Source organism: Cajanus cajan, chromosome 5 (genome assembly GCF_000230855.2).
Source record: "Cajanus cajan strain Asha chromosome 5, NIPB_CcT2T_4, whole genome shotgun sequence".
Taxonomy (NCBI): Eukaryota; Viridiplantae; Streptophyta; class Magnoliopsida; order Fabales; family Fabaceae; genus Cajanus; species Cajanus cajan.
The window spans coordinates 66,669,310-66,690,154 of NC_138521.1; the positions used below are offsets into that span (position 1 = coordinate 66,669,310).

Consider the following 20,845-nt stretch of genomic DNA (forward strand, 5'->3'; position numbering starts at 1 on the left):
AAATTAATGCCAACCACTTTACCAAAATGCCCCTCATAGACTCATAGTTCCAATAGATTAACAGGAACGCATGCCTTCATGATCTGTGAATGTTGACAGCGTGGTAGTAATTTTTCTGATTAACAGTTTCACATTATTCTTATTGTTCATTCGTTTATTTTGGTTTAATTTTTCTGGTTACGTGTTTCAGCCTTTTGGGCCAATTATAACAGTTTTAATTTAACGCATGGAATGATGCATGAACATGAATATTGTTGGAACCCACCTGTCAAGACAAGACAACGCAAATCATAGGAAAGTACTGGGAAAGAAGCTGACTCGAACAGGCTTTGAATTCACATAAAAAAAAATGAATTTGTCAAATTATATTAGTATAATATGATCATGTACCAATAATATATTAGTATATATAATACCATTATCATTTAGAAAAGTTTTTGTTTCCTAAAATGAGTCACAATCCTAATAACGCATGCTTTTACTCGTCTCCCATTTTTTTTTATCATTACATTTAATACATGAGTCGTCATTAATTAGTACCATAATTATTCTACATACACATTTTTTTTTTCTAATGAAGGCAAGTAGCCCAATAATAACTGATATTGAAATTGAATCTCTATGACCCAAGACCAAACCCAACAATAAAATCTGTATTAAATCCACCTCTTTCATAAAACCCAACTTTCCCATTTGACTATAATTCACACAACTCTAATTCCTTCTCTCTACCCTTTCTCTCTCTCTCTCTCTGTGCAATGGAAAACGATGAAGAATGCATCACTGGGTTGTGTTTGGGACTGGGAATGGGAGGGCATGTTCCTAAAAGGGCTAAGCATAAAGAGAACAAGCCTGTGAAGTGCCTTGACCTAGCGTTTGAGCTTTGTCCAAAAGAAGAAGCCATGAACGTGAATCATAATATTGATTCTGATAACCCCAATGAAAAGAGCACCGATTCTGATAACAGCAACAACAACAACAACAGCGGTTGCAGAAAGAAACTGAGGCTTTCCAAGGAGCAATCAGCCATGCTTGAGAACAGCTTCAAACTACATAGCACTCTTAATCCGGTATTCATTCTTAACAACCCTTTTTCTCATTTTAATTGCTATATTTTCCTAAATACTTATGTGTGTTTGCGTGTATATAATTAAATTCCATAGGATAATATTCTAGAAATATTTTCGATAAATTAATTTTACGGATGATAATTTAAATTGCACGCTGCAAGTCACTAATATATATAAGGCATATTATTTATTTTGTTGCATACATATATCATACATGTTAATTTATCAGTTTTGTTTCGTACGACGTGGTAAGAGGAGTTTATGCGTTGGTTTTGGTTTTAATTTCCACATGCAGGTTCAGAAACAAGCACTTGCTGATCAATTGAATTTAAAGGCTAGACAAGTTGAAGTTTGGTTTCAGAACCGAAGAGCAAGGTACGTGTTATATCGTGTAGTTTCCGTTTCAATACCTTATTGTTCATCAATTTTGCTTTGATTTAAATAATTATCTGGGTTGTCTCCTAATCTTGGGGAGGGGTAGAGATAAAAAGAAAGAAAAAAGAAATTAAAACAGAGTTTTCTACAGTTTTATTTGTTTATTTAATAGTTAATTTATTGTGTTGACTATATGGATCGACCTGTGGCAATTAAGAATTTAATTTGAGAAACGTTTATAAATTATATTAAATAATGATAATTTTCAGGACGAAGCTGAAACAGACAGAAGTGGACCGGGAGTTTTTGAAAAAGCACTGTCAAAATCTAAGTGATGAGAACAGACGATTGAAGAGGGAATTGCAGGAACTACGTGCACTTAAGGTTGGACCGTCGCAGTTATGCATTCAACTATCCAAAACTACGACTCTGACTATGTGTTCTTCGTGCGAGAAACTAGGAAAGAACAATATAGAGTTAGAGGGTAGAAATTAATTAAATTAAATTGATAGGTATATTGATCGATCATTAGATGAAAATATTGGAATATATCATATGGAGCATCCATTTTCTGATTACAAGGAAAGACACAAGTACATATTATATTTCCTCATGTCCCCACACACACATCACATAATCGGGTGTCTCTTTGTTGATTCAATTTATACTAATTGATCAAAATTAACTTGCCACATTTTCGTTAAAGTTTTCTGCTTTTGCCTGTGTGTGGTGTACGGATAAGGAATAAAATTTTGAGTCGTTGAAACTCCAAGAGAAAACAATTCCCTAAGTCAGTCCACTAATTACAGATTAGGGTTAAAAGTTGGAATATTGAATCTGAGCTAGATAGGATTTGTTTTGTATTTGTGATCCATATGACGTGAGAGTTGGGTGTACGTATAAGTTATCATATACTTACGAGAATAATGATTTCTGGACATCATCTTATTTTAAATATTTTATTAACATTTTTTATTTTATCCCTTTCTTCTCTTGTCAAATTATATCCCTTATACCAATTTAAGTGTTTTCTTTTCTCTCTCTTACTGGGTGTTTAGTAGTATTTGAAGTATTCAAATATATTTTTTCCAACTTACAACCCATTTTGAAAGATCTATACATATATAGAGACAGCTTGGATATACTTATTTATAAAAATTTCGGTTATAAGAAAATAAGAAAGAAAAATGAATATAAGTCAGTTTTTTTTAAAAAAAGTTAATATGAGATAATTTTTATAAATTAACCTATGTATAAATTGATTTTAACTTATGAAAAATTAATTTCATTTTTTTTATAAGTACTTTTAAATTTTTTTTATCTAAATACACTTATAGATAAAAATGGAAAGGAAGATCAAAGAAGAAGAAAAATAAACAATAAAAAGGAAGAATTAAATAGAAAAAAATTATATATGTAATAAATGATGTGATAAGAAAGAATTCAAGAGATATCAATTGACAAAATAGAATAAATGAGTTTAAATATAAAAAAGTAATTATATCCATATATACGAATCATTAGTCAACTTATAGTAATTTTAAGAGAGAGAGATATAAGTTCATTATTCTATGAGGAAAGAATTTAATTATATAAAGTCTTGATGATATATATATATATATTATTTGTGGGTGGTCCTAGGGAAGTCATACCGAAATTTCACCACAATTTTCTTGTTGACGGGTTTGGAATTGTATATAGATAACTTATGATATACTTCTCTTCATGGTCTCCAACATTTTCAATCAAGAAAAATACTTAAAATAATACACGCGTTTAGAAATGTGGTTGTTCAATAGAAAAAGATGATCGTTATTAACTAATATATACTATATATCTCAACGATCCTAAAACTATATCTTTGAAATAATATATACCAAGCTAATCCGTCACCTCACGTGTATTGAGATTTGAGAAGGCATATATGCATGTCACATTTAATTAATTATAAGCGCACCACCAATTCTCTTTTGTGTTGTGTCTTAAGGTGGTCACTGAACCAACCCACAATTAGGTTGCAAGTCACAATAGGGACCGTCCAATGGCCATTTAGAGAAATTAATGGATGGGATTTGCTAAGCCATCCAACCATATATAAGTGCCACTGTGCCAATACTTCATATCTAAAACAAATCATTACTTACACAGAATGCGTGCCCTTATGATGGCCTTATAAACAACCCAATATGCAAATTTAATTGGTTATAGAGAAACTTTAAGGGGGTACCCAATTACCCAACTTGGATATAGATGTCAGAAAGGTGTTTTCTCCAAACACTTTTTACAGGTTGACAATCCAGTCTGTTCAATTAATATTCATAAAAATTATTTATAATAAGTAAGGTATTTGTCTATCAAATTATTGTCTAAGTTTAGGTATAAGTGTAGTTTCTCATAAATAAAAAATTCTATACATGGGTACACGTATAGGTATTATATTACCAAATCTCAATATATATAGCTGCATAATAGCTTTGTTTTATTATAAGAATTAATTCAAAAGATTTTTAAACATTTTTTCAAAAGATTTTTAAACATTTTTTTATTAAATTCTTGAATTTTATTGTGATACTTATTATAATTAGAAATTGAATTATCTTTATCTTCTAATATTTATTTCATTAAATTATTCATTTTACTTTTAATCAATGCTCTTTCTATTAAACTATATAACATTAATGTTAGAATAACATTTACGTTTTATTAATTTGTTAATCAAATGAATAATGACAGACCATATTGAAGTTAACTATAAAATATGCATGTAATGAGTCCGGCCGGATCTAAATTATATAGATAACCAATTATAAGAATATATAAAATTGACGGTACATTTTATATATATATATATATATATATATATATATATATAAATATTTTATTCATCAGTTTAAATTAATAAAATAAAATATTAAATAATTTTTAATTTTCTTACAAAATTATAATTATTCTTGAAATAAGTGGATCTCTTATTCTCTTTTTATAGAAAGAGAGGGAATGAAAGAAGAAATCTATTTATTTAAAGAATAAGTCTTATTAAATTAACTTCTATCAATAATTTATATTTTATATTAAATTTCAACAATTTAATTATTAAATTAAAAATTTATATTGTATAAATCAAACTGGCAGATATTTAAAAATTTTTAAAAATATTTAATATTTTGCTTCATTAATTCAAATCAACATATAAAATAATTTTTTGATTATTTATTAATTTAAATTAATAAAATAAAATATTAAATAATTTTTAAATCTTTTAAAAGTTTATAAATTATCAAAATTTATTCTTAAAGAAAGTAAATTTCTCCTTATATATATATATTTATTTATTTATCGTAAAACATGGTTTAGTAGTTAAACATTATAATAAATATATGTATTATTTTGAAATGTTCATATACATAAAGTTCAACATAGCAACATTTTTTCTTAATTTTGTTATTGATACGAATTGTTACTAATTAATTTTACTGATAATTAATTTCAAAAACTTTTGATAACATCATGCATAACACCTTAATTATCTAAACCTTAATCATTATCTATATGTTAATATAACTCACATTAAAATTAAAAAGCCAACAATATTAAATTATATTCTAGAATAAGATAAATAAAGGAGCTATAGATAAACATTTTTATATAAGCAATTGAAATTTAACAACCTACGCACATCTGTTTTTAAAGTCTTAAATAACAATTAAATTTATTTATTTAGTAATTAGAATAATTTAACTTATTTAAAAAATCCGAAGAATTTAGGATTTAAGTATTTGTTAAAGACCAAAAATTTGCTACTAAAAGATATTTAGTATATTTAAAACAAAAATGGAAATAATAATATTATATTATTAATTTTCTTCACAAATTAAATTTTAGATAAATTACAAATATATTTTAGAGAAATAATACAAGAAAGTTTTTACAAAAATATCTTATGCATAAAAGTTATAAGGTTAGTATAACAGTTTGGGAGGAAAGACATAAAGTTGGCGTGATAAAGATAGTATGAGTTTCATTCCTCTCACTATCATAATCACCATCAATTATTATTTTTTTATAAAATAAAATAAAAAAATAACTTATGTATAAATTGATTTATAATATTAGAGAAACATGTTTTATTTTTGTTATTCTTTTTTCTTTTATAGATATTTATGAAGAAATATTTATTCAAATAAATCTTATTACGTTAATTAATGTATAGTTTGATATACTTTTCTAAATAAATTAAAAAAAAAGAGGTTACGCTTTCTTATTTTACTAAATTAAAATAGAACGACAAAAACCTTTTATTAATATTAAATAACGAAACTAGTCGTATACAAAAATCCGTTGGATCCGTAACATTCAGTAGCAATATTATAAAAGAGATTAGCCTGTAACTCAATACTCAATAAATTGAATACAGTATAGAACAATATATATATATATATGACATTAACAAAACATATGAATTGTCGAACACTTGATACGACATTCTGTTTTTTCTATAAACTTAATTATCAAAATATTACAACAACTAATTTTATCTTATTTTATTTATTTATTTATGACATTATTTATTATCATTATAAAAATAATGGATCATCTTAGACATAATATATATGGTTATATGTGATTTAGAATATAAACTACTATTAAAATGATAACTATTTTAAGGGTTTTACTAACCGTACCCTATTAAAGAATTAGTAATAACTTTAAGACATGAAGTACCATTTGCCTTATTTCAAAACATTTTTTTTTTGAAAGGGAACTATTTATCTGTATAGGAAAAGGTTCATGATTACCTAGTTGACAAAGAATAATTAGTTTCAAATTTCAAGTGCCAACAATTAAACATTATGTCACACCTATGACCCAAAAGACGAGCAAGCCCCAGAAAGTCCTAAGCTACAATCAATTAATTTAGTTTGTGTCATAAAGGACACCATCCATTATTATGTATATATATATATATATATATATATATATATATATATATATATATATATATTATTGAGTGATACGTAGGCTATACTTTTTTTAACACATTTCTAACATTTTTAATTTGTTTATAATGTACTTTATTATCTTTTTTAAAAGAATTTTTTCTTTATTAATTTCTTAAACAGTGTTAATTGATCATAGTTAGTACTATGTTTAATAAATCTAGCGAATTAAATTGAAGAGTAACTGAATACGTTATGATTTAATGAATGAGAAATCCAATAACTAAAACTTAGCTACCATTATATTTGACTATCAGCTAGCAAGTTAACATCTTTGTAAATTGAAGAGACTGAGCAGTGCTTGTGTACGTGTAGTAGGGTTTTTTCCTTTTAGTCTTGCTGATTTCTATAAATAAAAAGATTAGTACTCCTTAAAAGCGGTTATACTTTAACTAACGTTATAAGTAAGGACTTATTAAAGTACATTTGTTTATTTTTTATATAAAGATACACACACATTAACCGTAAAAGAAAAAAAAACTTACAAAATATCAAAATTAAAGTCGTATTATAATACACACTTAATAACACCAATAAACAAGATTAAAAGGTAAGTTGACCTCAACGTTGAACAAGAATTATTCTAGAAAGCACGCCCGTACAATACGACAATAATACTGGTCTAATATGACACTGATAAATACGTCAATATATAAAATTAAGAAGGTCGTGTGTAGTAGTATATTATTTATTTCTTTTCTCTTTCGAGTTTCGATTGTAGTAGTGGTGGCCACGTGGCGTATCTTAGCATTATAAGGTTTCTTCCAACATATTACGTGGGTCCCCATTTCCCAATGTGCAAGATTTCAGGTTGATATATCTTGCGGCTTAAGCAAAGCCTCTATTTAACAAATGAAACTTGACTTTTGTTCGTGTTGATCAATTTATTTATAAAATTGTGAAGGAATGAACAGTTTCCACTTTGAAATTTATATATGGGAGTTGCTACGGTACCCTCAAAGATCGAGGGGTTCCAATACATTTTTCTATGTAAACTCATAAAATTTTTTAAAAAAATTAATTTAATTATAAAATGAATAATCTAAATTATATTTATAAAATAAAAAGTAAGATAAAATTATAAAAATTAAAATTATAAGATTTCAATAATATTATAAAATATTAAAAAAAAGAAAAATTAATAAATAGTAAAAATAAAAAATTATTAAAATTACAATATAGAAATTCAAAAATTTATGACAAAAAGACAAAAAAAAATACTTAAAAAATTATTAAAATTAAAATATAGAAATTCAAAAAATTTAAGTGAAAAAATAAAAATAAACTTAAAAAATTATTAAAATTAAATTATTTAAATATATAATAATATTATTGCAAATAAATTAGAATATATAAAATAAAAAATAAAATAACTAAATAATTTAAAAATTGAAAGAATAAAATATTATAAATATTATTTAAATAAATTATTAAAAATATAAAATATTAAAAACTGTACCGGTACCCTCTCAAATAAGATGGGTACCATAGAATTTCTCTTTATATATAACTAAAAATCATGGTACACTTTTCCCATGTTTTACTTTTTTGTCATGAACTTTTATTACAGGGGATTAAGGTCCACCCAAGTAGAGATCATCAGGTGGCAATAGTATTGTGAGAGAGAAAGAAGGAAAGAAAGCATAAACAATGATCCTGGTCACCAATCATTTGGTCATCCCTTTCATCAGCCTCCACCAACTCCATTTCGTAGCAATTGAATAATACCAAATAAGATTAATACCATGCATGACACAGTGGTGTGAAAAGAGCCATTGCTTCATGGAAAATTAATAATTCATCGTACAATATGTAATCTGGAAGGTTGTCCTAATTGAATTGTTCAGCTCATCAAACTTAAGCCTTTGAATTGGACTCTGGTTATGCATACATATAATATAGAGAAGGAGGGGTACCCCGAATTATTGATTTGTTCATTCCAATTCCACAGCACACCGAGCGAAAAACCAATGAATCAAAACACTCGTATAAGATCCTTCTTGATATTTGAGCAATGAGCATGGCCCACCCAATGTTGGCTTTTTTGTCCCCTTTGCACCGCCACAAACGCAAATCACAAGTCTCGTTTTATGTCACTCTTGAAATTAAGTTCATTACATTATTGTTAGTATAATATAAATCCAACTAATTCAGTTTATGAATTTTTTTTATATGCAATTTATTTTTGGACATCTCATTTTTTTTTATACACTCAATCAACTTTTTTATATTTTTTTATTTTTCTCTTCTTATCACATCATATCATTTATCATTTTTTTTATTTTTTTATTTTTTTCTCTTCTGTCAAATTTTTTTATTTATAAAAATTTTAACATAATTCAAATATAAAATGCTTTGAATCCTATCTCAATTGCTATCTCAATCCTATCTCAATTTTATCATCTTTTTTGAAGTGTTCAAATATATTTTTCTTATAATATGTCGGTCTTCATTCATTATGTCCCATTTTTTAATTTTTATTTTCATAATTATATCCTCATTATTTATAGATTCTCTTAAATCCAATCGATCTTATCAAAATTAAATTAACTAAAATAAGTTTTTTGTCTTATATAACGGAACTAAAATACTAGGTTAAACCCTAAACAGAAAAAATTAAGTGCTCCTCTTTGTTTTATACCTAGGATTTTGAGTAGCAAATCATCCTATATATGTAATTATTTTTCCTTAAGTTTGAGGAGTGAACACTCTTCCAATTTGTACATGGGATTGTGAAATTGCTTTCATAAAGCTTCATTGAATATGTCAGCTTGTTGTTAACTCAAATGGTCAACAAACTCAAAGAGGGGTGAATTGACATTAGAAGAAAAAGATGTTATTATCTTCGGTCAAAAATCGTTGGTGTAGCTATAATGTTGTCTTGTCTATATTGCGTTTTTTCTGACGGATTACCAATGAACAAATCTCAGTCATAAATGAAGGTTTTGGTAGCTATATTCGACAGACAAAAAAAAACATCATGGTTCAATACTTGCATCTTTATCATCGGTGATCACCAATGGCAAAAGTTGTCATTGATTATTAACCACCAGATTGTCGATGTAATTATACTGTAGTTATACTAAGATTGTCAACAATAATACAGTATTTCACTCAGTTTTAATATTTTATTTTATAAAAACTCTATAAATATTCAATCCCTCCGAGACTCTAATTAACTTAGTATCTATACAAAAGTTATTAAATAGATCTCACCAATTAATTTATAATCATATATTTATAAAATATAAATTTATAATTTATTTGTCAATAACTTTACATTGTTACTATTATTTTATTTTATTTAGTAATACAAAATAAAAGTTAAAAAATAATTAATTTTCATAAATTAATTTTTTTAAAAATGATGAAAATATTCAATCCAACTAACAGTAAAAATTCAATCAATGCAACTTGCTCGCCTCTAATTTCTTTATTTTATTCTCATTATAAAATCAATTGTAGTGCATATCCATTCTCTTTTAACATTTGTTAAGCCCACTGCTGATGTTAAGGACATGTGCTTCTATAAACATCCGGTCATAAATAAGAACGCACTCCAATATATATATATATATATATATATATATATATATATATATATATATATAGAAAGTCGTCAATAATAAACCTAAAAATTATTAATTTTATTTTTCAGTACAATAACTAATTTTACTAATTAATTTTAATAATATTATTTTTATATCATCAATCTAAAAACTAATAATAATTACAATTCATAAACCACAAAATAAAATTTAATATAATCTAATAATCATCACAGTGTCCATGTATTGAGAATGAAGTACTTCATTACATTGTATTTTTAAATGATATTTTACTTTCTGACCCATGTGATCTGATTATTTAATCAAATATTATGATAATCGTAAAAACACTGTGTATGTAGTCAATAAAAGCAATAAAAAGGGGATGACATGTATTATTCTTGTGAGATTTGGGCACTATTCGCGTGTTGGGGGAAGTAATACTAAGAGACTCGATCTAGATAATTACTAGATGGACTTAAATACCAACTAGTTATTTTTTTTTATTTAGTCATAAATACTCAAGGCATCAAGGATTTTCATGTCCTAGTTGTGTATTAAACAAGATTTTGAATGACTTTTATATAGAAGTATTTAAACACACATCTATGAGAAAAAAATGAATTTCCTTTCATACCCTTTATCATTTATACTAACTTGCACGGACACAAAATAACTATTTTAGTTATATGGGCGAAATTTTTAACTTTCCTGTGAAATTATTTCAAGATAATTAATAGTATCATATGTAAACTTTGAGTATACAATTGTATTAAATAATTAAAGAAAAATGTTATCATTTTTGGCGAACAAATTCAACTTGGATAAGATTGTCTTATATAAAAAAATACTTTTAATTTCTATCAAAAATGTAAAAATTATAATTAAATTAATTTAGACATGCATTTCTTTTGTATTAACAGTTTAAATAAATAAATAAATAAATAATTTGTATCTCAGCAAATTGGACTTTAATCCCGCAGCCCATAAGTAGTTAAAGCAATATTTTGTCATGACATGGACAGAAGTGATTGCCCAATAATAGTCCAATCGGTTCGTTCTCCTCCTGAGCTAGTCCAGATCAATGCACCTGTTCTAAAAAAAAAAACCGCAAAATCGTATTACTTTACTTAAAATCGTATCACATGGATCAATGCACCTGATCGGTGAAAATGTCTTACACTCTTACTGCTCTAGGTTATATTTAGTGGTGTTCTAGTGAACATAATATCGTATAAATTTCTATCATTAGTTGATCCTGGTAAGCTGATATAGTTGCTTTTAATTCCTTCAAACTAAATAATAATGCTTAAAATATAAATTATAACTATTAATTATTATTTTTTATTAAAATGATAATAAAATTTACACACATATATATATATTTCAAATTCAAAATTTATTAGAACATATACTTAGGACCTGTTTGAAGAAACTTAATCACAAATACTTTTACAAAGAAAAAAAAAATTTACTTGTTTATAATTTTTTGGATAAGTTATATGAGAGAACTTTGACAAATTAACATATACATAAACTAATTTTATTTTATGGAAGAAGATATTTCATTTTTCCTTTTTGTTTTTTCTTTCTAGAAATACCTATTAAAAAGTTTATTCTAACAAATCCTTAACTTTTAGTTAGGAATTATAAATTCATGTATTTTTCTTTTAAAATACATTGATTTATGTTAAGCTTTGATAATTTAGGGTCAACTAGATCTCCTTAATCAATTAAGGATGATGAAGATGAAGTTAACTTGTAGTGACAATATAGTGGGAGATTTATGATCTTTATATGTTAAACTGTTTGGATTAGAATAAACTATAATTAGGATATCTAAATGTAATTGATAAAAATACATTAAAATGTGAATTTCATTTTATGAGTCATTGGTGTGCAGTAAACTTTCATGTGTTAGTTCTTAGATAGATCCTCAAATCAAATAATGTTGAAATTACTTATCCATCACCATTAGTAAGGATGAGTAAGGAATGAGTTTATTTTTATATTTATTTAGCTAAAAAAATTGACCAAATTATTTATTAAACTGAATCCTACTTGGTTAAGACTCGAAATATATGAGACGAGATTGAATCAATCCAATGTTTTAACTTAGTATATCAATATTATCACATGCATAGTTAAATTATGAAATAAAATAGATATAAAACTTAAATCAAGATACATTTTACAATATATACTTTAATGTCATTATAAATATAATATAATGTACACAAAGGTATTTCTATTTTAAAAAATTATTATTAAAATAATTATTTTAAAATTTTATACATTTTAAAAGAATGAAGCACAATTCGAGACGATCCAAAGTGTAACTCAAATCTATCCTAAAAATTATGTTGAGCCTAATTTTAATATTTGAACCCATCCAAATTAACAAAAGATTGAGTTAGATCCATATGTAGGTTGGATCATGTTTACCCTTAACCATTAGAATAATAAATAAGTCAAGTGAAATTAAACTTAATTTAATTTAAAAAATGATTTAGCTCAACTTAAATTCAATAATTTTTTTTTTCACTTAAAATTTATTCAATTCAAGTTTGCAAACAACTTGATTAAAATCATTAGCTTATGTCACACAAACCAAATGTATTTTGACATAGGACCTATTTGAATAATTTTTTTCAAAAAAAAAACTTTTGGAAAGAAAAAATATGTAGAAAAATTGAAGTAAGCTTTTGCATAAGTTAAAATTATCTTATGCATAAGGTTATTGGTATTTTTCTTTTGGAGAAACTATATAAAAAAGCTTTTACAAATTAATTTATGCACAAAATAATTTTAGCTTATAAAGAAACATATTTCATTCTCTTCCTATTTTTTTTCTTCTAGAAGTGTTTACGCAAAAATTTATGCAAACATACTCTTATTTTTATACTTGATAAAATTTAAAACTATGATTGTCTCAAATTTGTATTTATTTATTTAGAATAAAAAAATTACTTATGAGAACTTAGATATATATTAAGGCATTATATAAAATCAAATTATAAATAACCCATGTTCATCTCATCATCTCATTTATTTAACAAAATTTTTCACTCATTTAATTCACCAATCAAATTCAACATATTTGACATGAAAATTTTCAGCATGTCATTGACTCCATACTTAATAGTCATGAGATGTTATTCTTTCTCAACTATTTTTCACTAATTAAAAAAAATCTACATATTTATTGTCAAACTAAATCTCAAATTAATTTCAAACTAGTTTAACTAATTGTCAGCTCAAATCACCATATCATCAATGATTAGTAAGCTGGCCCTAGTACGCCTTATTCAGGATCAAACTCCTTACTCTAAAACCATAATCGAATTAACAAATAACAAAGTAAAATTAACAACACCGTGTCCCATGTTGAGTTGATTATATATATATAAAAAAAAATATATACCTTTTAGTAATACTCGAGAATCCGACATTAACCACACAACAATTCCTGTAGATTTAGCAATGAGCAAATGACATCACTATATATCATACTAACTTTTGACTTGATTATGTGCGCTATAAAGTACACTTTCCGTATTATCCGAACAATTAATCTCATGATAAAGTACCACAGGGGGTAAAAAAACACTTTCTTTGGTTCTCTATGACCTTCTTAATGTGAGTCAAGGCCCCAAGAAGTTCAGTGTTCCCCCCTTCTTTGCTGCACAAAAAGTAAGCCCCAAGAAATAAAGATGATTGCAAGTCAATTCCTTGAATTTGTGTTGAAAAACTCGAGTGGCGTAAATTAGCTCATTCCATGCATCAGGAACCCCAGGAAGACACAAATGGCTGCAATCTTGCTTCCTTGTAGAGGTGATGTAAGTCAGTTCCTTGAATCTGTTTGTTGAAAAACTAGAGTGGCGTAAATCAGCTCATTCCATGCATCAGGGACCCCAGGAAGACACCAATGGCTGCAATCTTGCTTCCTCGTAGAGACTTTCTTTCCACCCATTGTATTCTTGCCATACACAGATGGGTGGCCATCCTTGCGGAAATTGGTCATCCTTGTCACATTTAATAACTTTACTGGAACCTTCATACCTTGGATCACTTCCTCCACTATCTTCATTTTCAAAGGATAGTTATCTATGATGGATCCATTAAAAACCGGTTCCGTTTCACCGTTGCATGACCCGCCTGAGTCCCAGTCGCCACCTCTGTCAAAGATTCATGAACAATGTTATATGGTTGAAAGAGCTATTAGTGGACTGGTCGTGTACTATTGGTTTCTTTCTTCTATTTTTCTTTCCTCCATTATGATGCTCAAACAATTGGGTCTTGATTTCTTTTACAGAAACATGTCATAGCAAATAAACTGGGAAGGGAAGGAGATAAGGATTTTATGTCAGAGAAAATATAGAAAAATCAATACCTGAAATGGGCATTAGAATATCCGCGATAGTAAACAATCTGTTTCCGTGGATTGATATTGTCATCGATCCATTTTGCCCAGGTCTTTATAGCCTTTCTGTATGCCTCAACTGAGTCAAATTTTGGATATAGATAATCATCTTCTTTATAGTAATTTATCCTGCACAAATCAGTCACTATCATTTTTTTTTGCTAGATTTTTGGAAAAGAATTAAGAATATTGTTCTTTCTTTCTTTAGATTGATGACTTCTTAATTTCAAAGGAATGAAAGAGTAAAGACAAACCAACTCATAGCAATGAATAAAAACTAATTCAAGTATAAAGGAAAACAAAAATGTGGCAAAACCAAAAAGGTTAGATAAAAGTGTACAACTATTCTTAATACATAATTTTTGATAGTGCATTATATATCAATATTTATATTCCTTGTTGCCAAGAGAAGTTTAAAATAAATGGTCGCATTCTTGTGCAGCAAATGCTAGCATGAATCTTTTAATTGCTTAACCAAGCTAGAGTTCAATAAACAAGGGGGAAGCAAACAAACACACATAACCAGTTTCCAAAATTCTTTGCATACAATTTTCAACGCATTGATCAATCAAAATAAAAATTTAAAATAATTGCATCCTAACCCTCGAGCAGTTTTTCCATGAGTCCACCAGTGTCCGGTATTGAAGACAAGAATGTCAGCCTTCTTCCAACGACCCGATGTCTTGTCAATCCGATCTATTGACAATGTAGGATTTGAGCTCCCTTGTGCATTAAGACGAACTCCTTCCCTCACAAGGAAATGAGATCTCACAAATAGCACTGAGCAATCATAGTCCTGTCCAGGCATTCCAAAATCTTAGTACAACAAACTGCAGTCTGTCATCCACATTTGCTTGATACAGGAAAATAATGCAGTCCAGCTGGCCTGATCATTTTGTATGCAAATTTCACATGATTATACAAATACTTTACTTTATAGGAAGTTATGGAGTTTTAACTTGTAAGATAGATGAATTCATTTTTTGGGAGAGAAAAGAAACTTCACCATCTGCTGGATAAATTTATACTTTGCAAACAATTTTAATTCAAGTCAATCAGACCTTGAAGAGACAAATTTAGAGAAAAAAAAAATTGAATAGAAGAAAAAAAAATCTAAAAGAAAAAACAACAGTATAAAAGCAGGTCTTGCTATTAGTTCTTAGAAGTCAGAAGAAACTACATATGCAAGGAAACAGAAAAGTTTACCTCAAATTTAAAAACGAAGTAGCCTCTTCCTTTTGTTATTTTGTGTCCGTGTACCTCATACATTCTGCTCTTATTCTGCAGGCCTTCACGTAGTACGCAAAGAATGGACTCAAATTGGTTCCGGTTCATAGAATCTCCAACCAGCATTAGTCTTTTACCCTTCAGTCTCACCAAGAAGTCTGTAGCATTAAACCTTCAAGTAATATTGGAAAGAAATGAATGAAGCAGATATGGATAGTTAATTTTTCAGTAAACTACTAAAAGATGAAAAACAAAAGATAGCTGTTTGAAAAACACTTTAGTGACTATAAGTAATTAACTGTTACATCACGCTAGAGTGTAGGAGATGCTTTTATTAAAAGAAAATTAAAAGTTGAAAATCCGATGAGAAAAATAAAAATTGTGAGATATAGCTAAACCATTGCCTGAAGGCCACCTAATAACAACAGCACGTTGCTAGTGGTCAACAATATCCAAAGAGAATACAGAGAGAAACTAAAATAATCAGTTACTGCTTCATTATGTCATACTGAACAGGATTCGGCATTTCCATTTATCAACCAAAGAAATAGCACACATTGAATGACCATCAGTTAATATTTTTAAAGGTGAAATGTGGAAATAATTAACAACAAAGCATACCACTCCCAGCTAAGCTTCAATGGAATTTAAATGCTATAAGTATGCATGATGATTTATAGGTCTACTCATATGTTAACAGCTCAAGTATATTATTGAGATGGTATAAATGAGATGGTCAAAAGTTATAAACTGAGAAAGGATAAAAAAAACCAGTTTCCTTTTACAGTCAAAAAATCATGATGCCGGGTTAATTTGCATTCTAAGAATATGGAAAGAATAGAATATGCTTCTTGATATTTCAAGTTGAGTTTCCACTTGTCAGCATCTGAAGAAATGTTCAAAAATCTGTAAACATTTCCAAAAAAAAAATATATATAGATCCCATTGCCTGAAACATTGCTACAGAAACCATGTGTTAGAGAACCAAACTAATTAGGTACATTTTTTTTTCTTTCAATTTTCACAAGTATGGGTACCATTTCTAGAGCCCTTCAATCCAAATTAGCCCAAAGACAAAAATCCAAGTGCTGAAAATTCATTTTCCTCCAATCACCTACGAATCTGCAGCCGAGTCTGATACATTAAAATTAGATGCTCAGCAATAATTCGCTCATTGAGATGTTTTGATACGCAAAAGTTGTTTAACTCAAGATGGTCCCCCATGGGGAACATCCATATCAAGTTTATGCAAAGAGAAATTTACTCAAACTCTCTCTAAACATTCCTAAAATATGAGATCCTCGTACTTGAATATATTAAGACAATCATTCTTAAAAATTTTGACATTATTTCTTAGAATGTGGATTCTTCGATAAACACGTTTTAGGTCCAGGACTAGACATCTTAAGTGTAAAATTTGCAAGATAGAACATCTGCATGTGCTCGGATAACGCCGGATAATGGGTAGCCTGATAAGCTCAACGAAAATAACAGGATGGTTCTCCAAATATTATTAATTTGGCATGCAGCAAGGTTAATTCCAACTAATTCCTTTAATGCAAGAGGATTCATTCCCTATAAGCTGGTATGAACATGAGAGAACAAAAGAGTAACATAAATTAGCAAATGAAGTAGCAATAAGAGTTTGTATGTGGTCCTAAAATAAAAGAAGAATACCTGGGAAGATCACATCCATCAGGCTTCCAACGCCATTTGGTGTAGAGAGTGTCGGTCCTTCCGTTAACTTTGCAATCATAAGCCTCGTCGACGTAAGGGCAAGACCCCGGTTGGTAAATGGGGTAATTCTCATCCTTCACCCACGTTCCCGTGAACAAATCACACTCCTTGTTCAAATTCACCGCTGCATCGTCGCCAACACTTTCCGTTACCGGTTGGGGATCTGGTTCGGCGTCGGTGACATCGTCAATGTCAGCGGCAGGTGGGGTTGGGGTGGCGAGGGGCAATTGGTGTTCCTGCGGCGGAGGAGAAGGTTGGAGAGGTTGGAGGCGGAGGTAAAGATCTGAGTGGATGGAGGGAGCGGGTTGGAAAGTAGTTCTGGTGGAGAAGAAGAGGAAGATGGAGAGAAGGAACAATGCGAAGAAGAAGAGGGTGGCCACAGTGTAAGGCCTCTTGTGGCTGTGGGAAACCATGTTTCACTCCCTTTCTGTCCCAATTCAAACATAACATTACCACGCATCTCCTTTTCTTCCACGACAATCATTGGACCACACTCATGCTAATTCTTAAACATTCCTTAATAACCTCTAAACAACCTACCAAATTAATTGTTTATATGTCTGAATTACACTTTTAATCCCTTTATTTTAGGATTTATTTTATCTTTTTGATAAAATCATTTTCATTTTTTTATTTTTTTTATTTATATATTGGAGTCAAATTCTTTTAAAATATTTATTATTTTTAGTTTTAAGAAATAATTGATGTTAAAAAATTATAAAATATAAAATTCAAATCTTATTATAAATTGAGTTATTTATTTTTATTTTTATTTTAAATGAGATATCAAAATTTATTATTATTTTTTATCTCCATTTTTTAATAAATTATTATATTTTTTTAATGTGAAAAGAATTTCATATTCTCTTTAAATAATTATTTACAATCATTTAATATCTCGTTTACGTACTAGTACGAAGTGTGTTGAACTTTTTAGTTTTAATTATGTTTCTAAAATTGTTTTTGTATGACCATCACTTTGGATTTACTATAAATCTTTTCTTTTTTTGTGGTACCGTAAAGAAATTAAGACAAAGATCAAAATAAAAACTAATATACTCCTAACATATCTTTGCTGGAAGCTTCAAGAGTGAAATTTGGGGTTAAGTGGCATAAGATATTGTTTGTTTTTTCATTTAACTTTACATTGTTTATGAGTTAGGTCTCTAATCCATGTAATAAGTTCTGAGTGTATATGTCATCTTCTTATTCTTCTTCTGTTTACATCACGCTCTTGTATTGCTTGTGCCGCATCAATGCAAGTTGTTTCAATAATAATATCTTTCAAGCCTAGAACCCAACAGTGGAACAGGCCATCTAAGCAAGCTTGCAATGCCACCTATAGCCGATCACCGTGAGCAAATCCTGTGAGATCCATCTGCCAATCTCATCGCCACTGAATTGGAGCATCTTGGACGATCACTAATCTGGGTGAGGTCATTATCGTATCTTTTCTGGTTTGTTGGTAGTGCTTGGTGAAATGCATTATGCAAGCCAAAGAAAAGATTTCTTTCTCCAAATTGTGTCATGCTGCGTGGTACCAGAACTAATAAGCTATCTATACCCCCACCGGCCAGAGTATTAATCAGGAGGATCTCCTTCCAAGTGAAAGTATCCTTCGCCTCATGAGTGTTTAGGACCAGAGTGTCTAAAATACGATCTCTTAGTTGGTTTGGAAGATTGGTGAAGTACATGTTAACCAACAAGAGAAAAGCTTGAATTGTCCCGTTTCTTAAAGATTAAGTCTTTATAAAATTATGATAATCAAGAGTAGGTGCTTTTGAATGTTTTTATCACCTTAGTTTTATCAAAGTTTGTTTCTAAATAATTTTTTATGAAGTAATTCTTCAAAAATTGATGCTTGTGATTCTATAGACTTGGTTATTTCTTATAAAAAAATTTAGCTGATTTTTACATAACAGTTGAGTATGCATTACATTTATAATTAAAAATAAATAGTTGAAGCAAGTAAAGGAGATAAGGTAAGAGAATTGCAAATATAAATTTATAATGGTCCATCCAACCTTGGACTACGTTCAGTCTAGTCCTCACATACACCGTGAGATTTTTCACTACGATCAATAATAACTACTCTAATAATAAACTCTTAGCTACTTGTTAAGTAACTCTCAACACTTGTTGAGTAAACCACTAATACCTGTTGGATTTCCCCTACACAGACCAACCACATACTATTTGTGTAATCACCCTTAGCCAACTGCTAAGTAACCCTCAACACCTGTTTAGTAAACTACTCTCACAGTCCACAATTATGAGTCAAACCACAACCAAATGGTTGTAACTTTTCTACCTTTTCTTTCCCTCCACATACTAGATTCAAGAATGGCAATCAAATGTGCTTACAGATTTGAGAAGCCTTGACAATTGTTAAAGGTTTCTATGTAACTCTCCTAGGATAGGAACTTCCACTAAGAAAGTATTCTCACTTTTTTTCTTCTTCTATTACACGTATGTTTACAAATGTAGAAGATGAGATCCGTGAAAATAGAGTATGAAGCACAGATTATAGTTATGAAAGTTTGTATTTTGATGACTCTCTTTTATCTTACTTATTTCAAACAATTCCCTTTGTCTTCCTTTTATAAACTCTAAAATAGGTCCGTTAGAGTTGGCTTGAATTTTAAGCAATGCTGACATCATCATGTATTTTTATTCTAGTGATGTTAACATATCATTTAGAAGTAGTTTGCTTTTGAAACTTCCTTCTAAGTGTTATGAATAATACTTGATAGTTCAATTAGTGAATGTCAATATTTAATGTCAATTATTACCATTTATATTTTTGTTACATCCTTTTTTTATGTAATTGTTCAACTATCACATTCATTTATAAATAGGCTAGTCTTTTTCAAAGACAATACACTAGTCAGATTTTTTTATCTATCTCATATTGTTTTATTTGTTCTCTTTACTTTATCTTTCTTTTCATAACATGTTATCAGTTCAATAGTCTTTCATCTATTGGTGTTTCAACCTGCAAGACAAAGTTATGAAGATTTTCTAGAAAAAAAGTTATATTTTTCAAGATAAATATTTTAAGTATTAAACATGTCAAATATTGTAAAACTTGAAGTTGTTGCTTTTAACATTATGGAAAAGAATTATTTATCTTGGATATTAGATGTTGAAATACAATTAGATGCAATAGGTCGTAAAGACTCTATTAAAGAAGGAAATGTAGTATCTAATCAAGATAAGGCTAAAGTTATCATTTTTCTTCGTTATCACATTCACAAAGGGTTAAAAGTTGAATATCTTATCATAAAAGACCCACATGTTCTTTGGAACAATTTAAAGAAAAGATATGACCATAAAAAAATTGTGATTCTCCCAAAAGCTCGTTATGATTGGATGCATTTACGCTTATGAGATTTCAAATATGTAAGTGAATAAAATTATGCAATATTTAGGATTATTTATAAATTGAAATTGTGTGGAGAAAAAATT

General features: G+C 28.4%; 2 protein-coding genes across 2 annotated transcripts; one reads left to right on the forward strand and one right to left on the reverse strand.

Annotated features, from left to right (window-relative positions):
- Nucleotides 1-648: 648 nt before the first annotated feature.
- On the forward strand, nucleotides 649-2,425 carry LOC109811034 (homeobox-leucine zipper protein HAT22). The gene is made up of 3 exons (XM_020374670.3): nucleotides 649-1,070; nucleotides 1,366-1,445; nucleotides 1,715-2,425. Exons 1-3 carry the CDS (start codon nucleotides 759-761, stop codon nucleotides 1,938-1,940), a joined length of 618 nt encoding a protein of 205 aa, XP_020230259.1. The 5' UTR covers nucleotides 649-758; the 3' UTR covers nucleotides 1,941-2,425.
- Nucleotides 2,426-13,351: 10,926 nt separating this feature from the next.
- On the reverse strand, nucleotides 13,352-17,845 carry TBL5 (TRICHOME BIREFRINGENCE-LIKE 5). The gene is made up of 5 exons (XM_020351845.3): nucleotides 17,318-17,845; nucleotides 15,620-15,812; nucleotides 15,016-15,209; nucleotides 14,384-14,542; nucleotides 13,352-14,168 (listed from the first exon to the last, which is right to left on the reverse strand). The coding sequence occupies exons 1-5, from the start codon at nucleotides 17,788-17,790 to the stop codon at nucleotides 13,835-13,837; spliced, it is 1,353 nt and encodes a 450-aa protein (XP_020207434.1). The 5' UTR covers nucleotides 17,791-17,845; the 3' UTR covers nucleotides 13,352-13,834.
- Nucleotides 17,846-20,845: the final 3,000 nt, after the last annotated feature.

Bases quoted from the DNA above. Each gene is read 5' to 3' on its own strand.
- TBL5 (XM_020351845.3), bottom strand. From the start codon at position 17,790: ATGGTTTCCCACAGCCACAAGAGGCCTTACACTGTGGCCACCCTCTTC. The intron at 15,210-15,619 runs GTAAACTTTTCT...ATGCCTGGACAG, and splicing joins ACTTCGTTTTTAAATTTGAG to GACTATGATTGCTCAGTGCT. The intron at 14,543-15,015 runs GTTAGGATGCAA...TGATTTGTGCAG, and splicing joins CATGGAAAAACTGCTCGAGG to GATAAATTACTATAAAGAAG.
- LOC109811034 (XM_020374670.3), top strand. From the start codon at position 759: ATGGAAAACGATGAAGAATGCATCACTGGGTTGTGTTTGGGACTGGGA. The intron at 1,071-1,365 runs GTATTCATTCTT...TTCCACATGCAG, and splicing joins TACATAGCACTCTTAATCCG to GTTCAGAAACAAGCACTTGC. The intron at 1,446-1,714 runs GTACGTGTTATA...GATAATTTTCAG, and splicing joins TTTCAGAACCGAAGAGCAAG to GACGAAGCTGAAACAGACAG.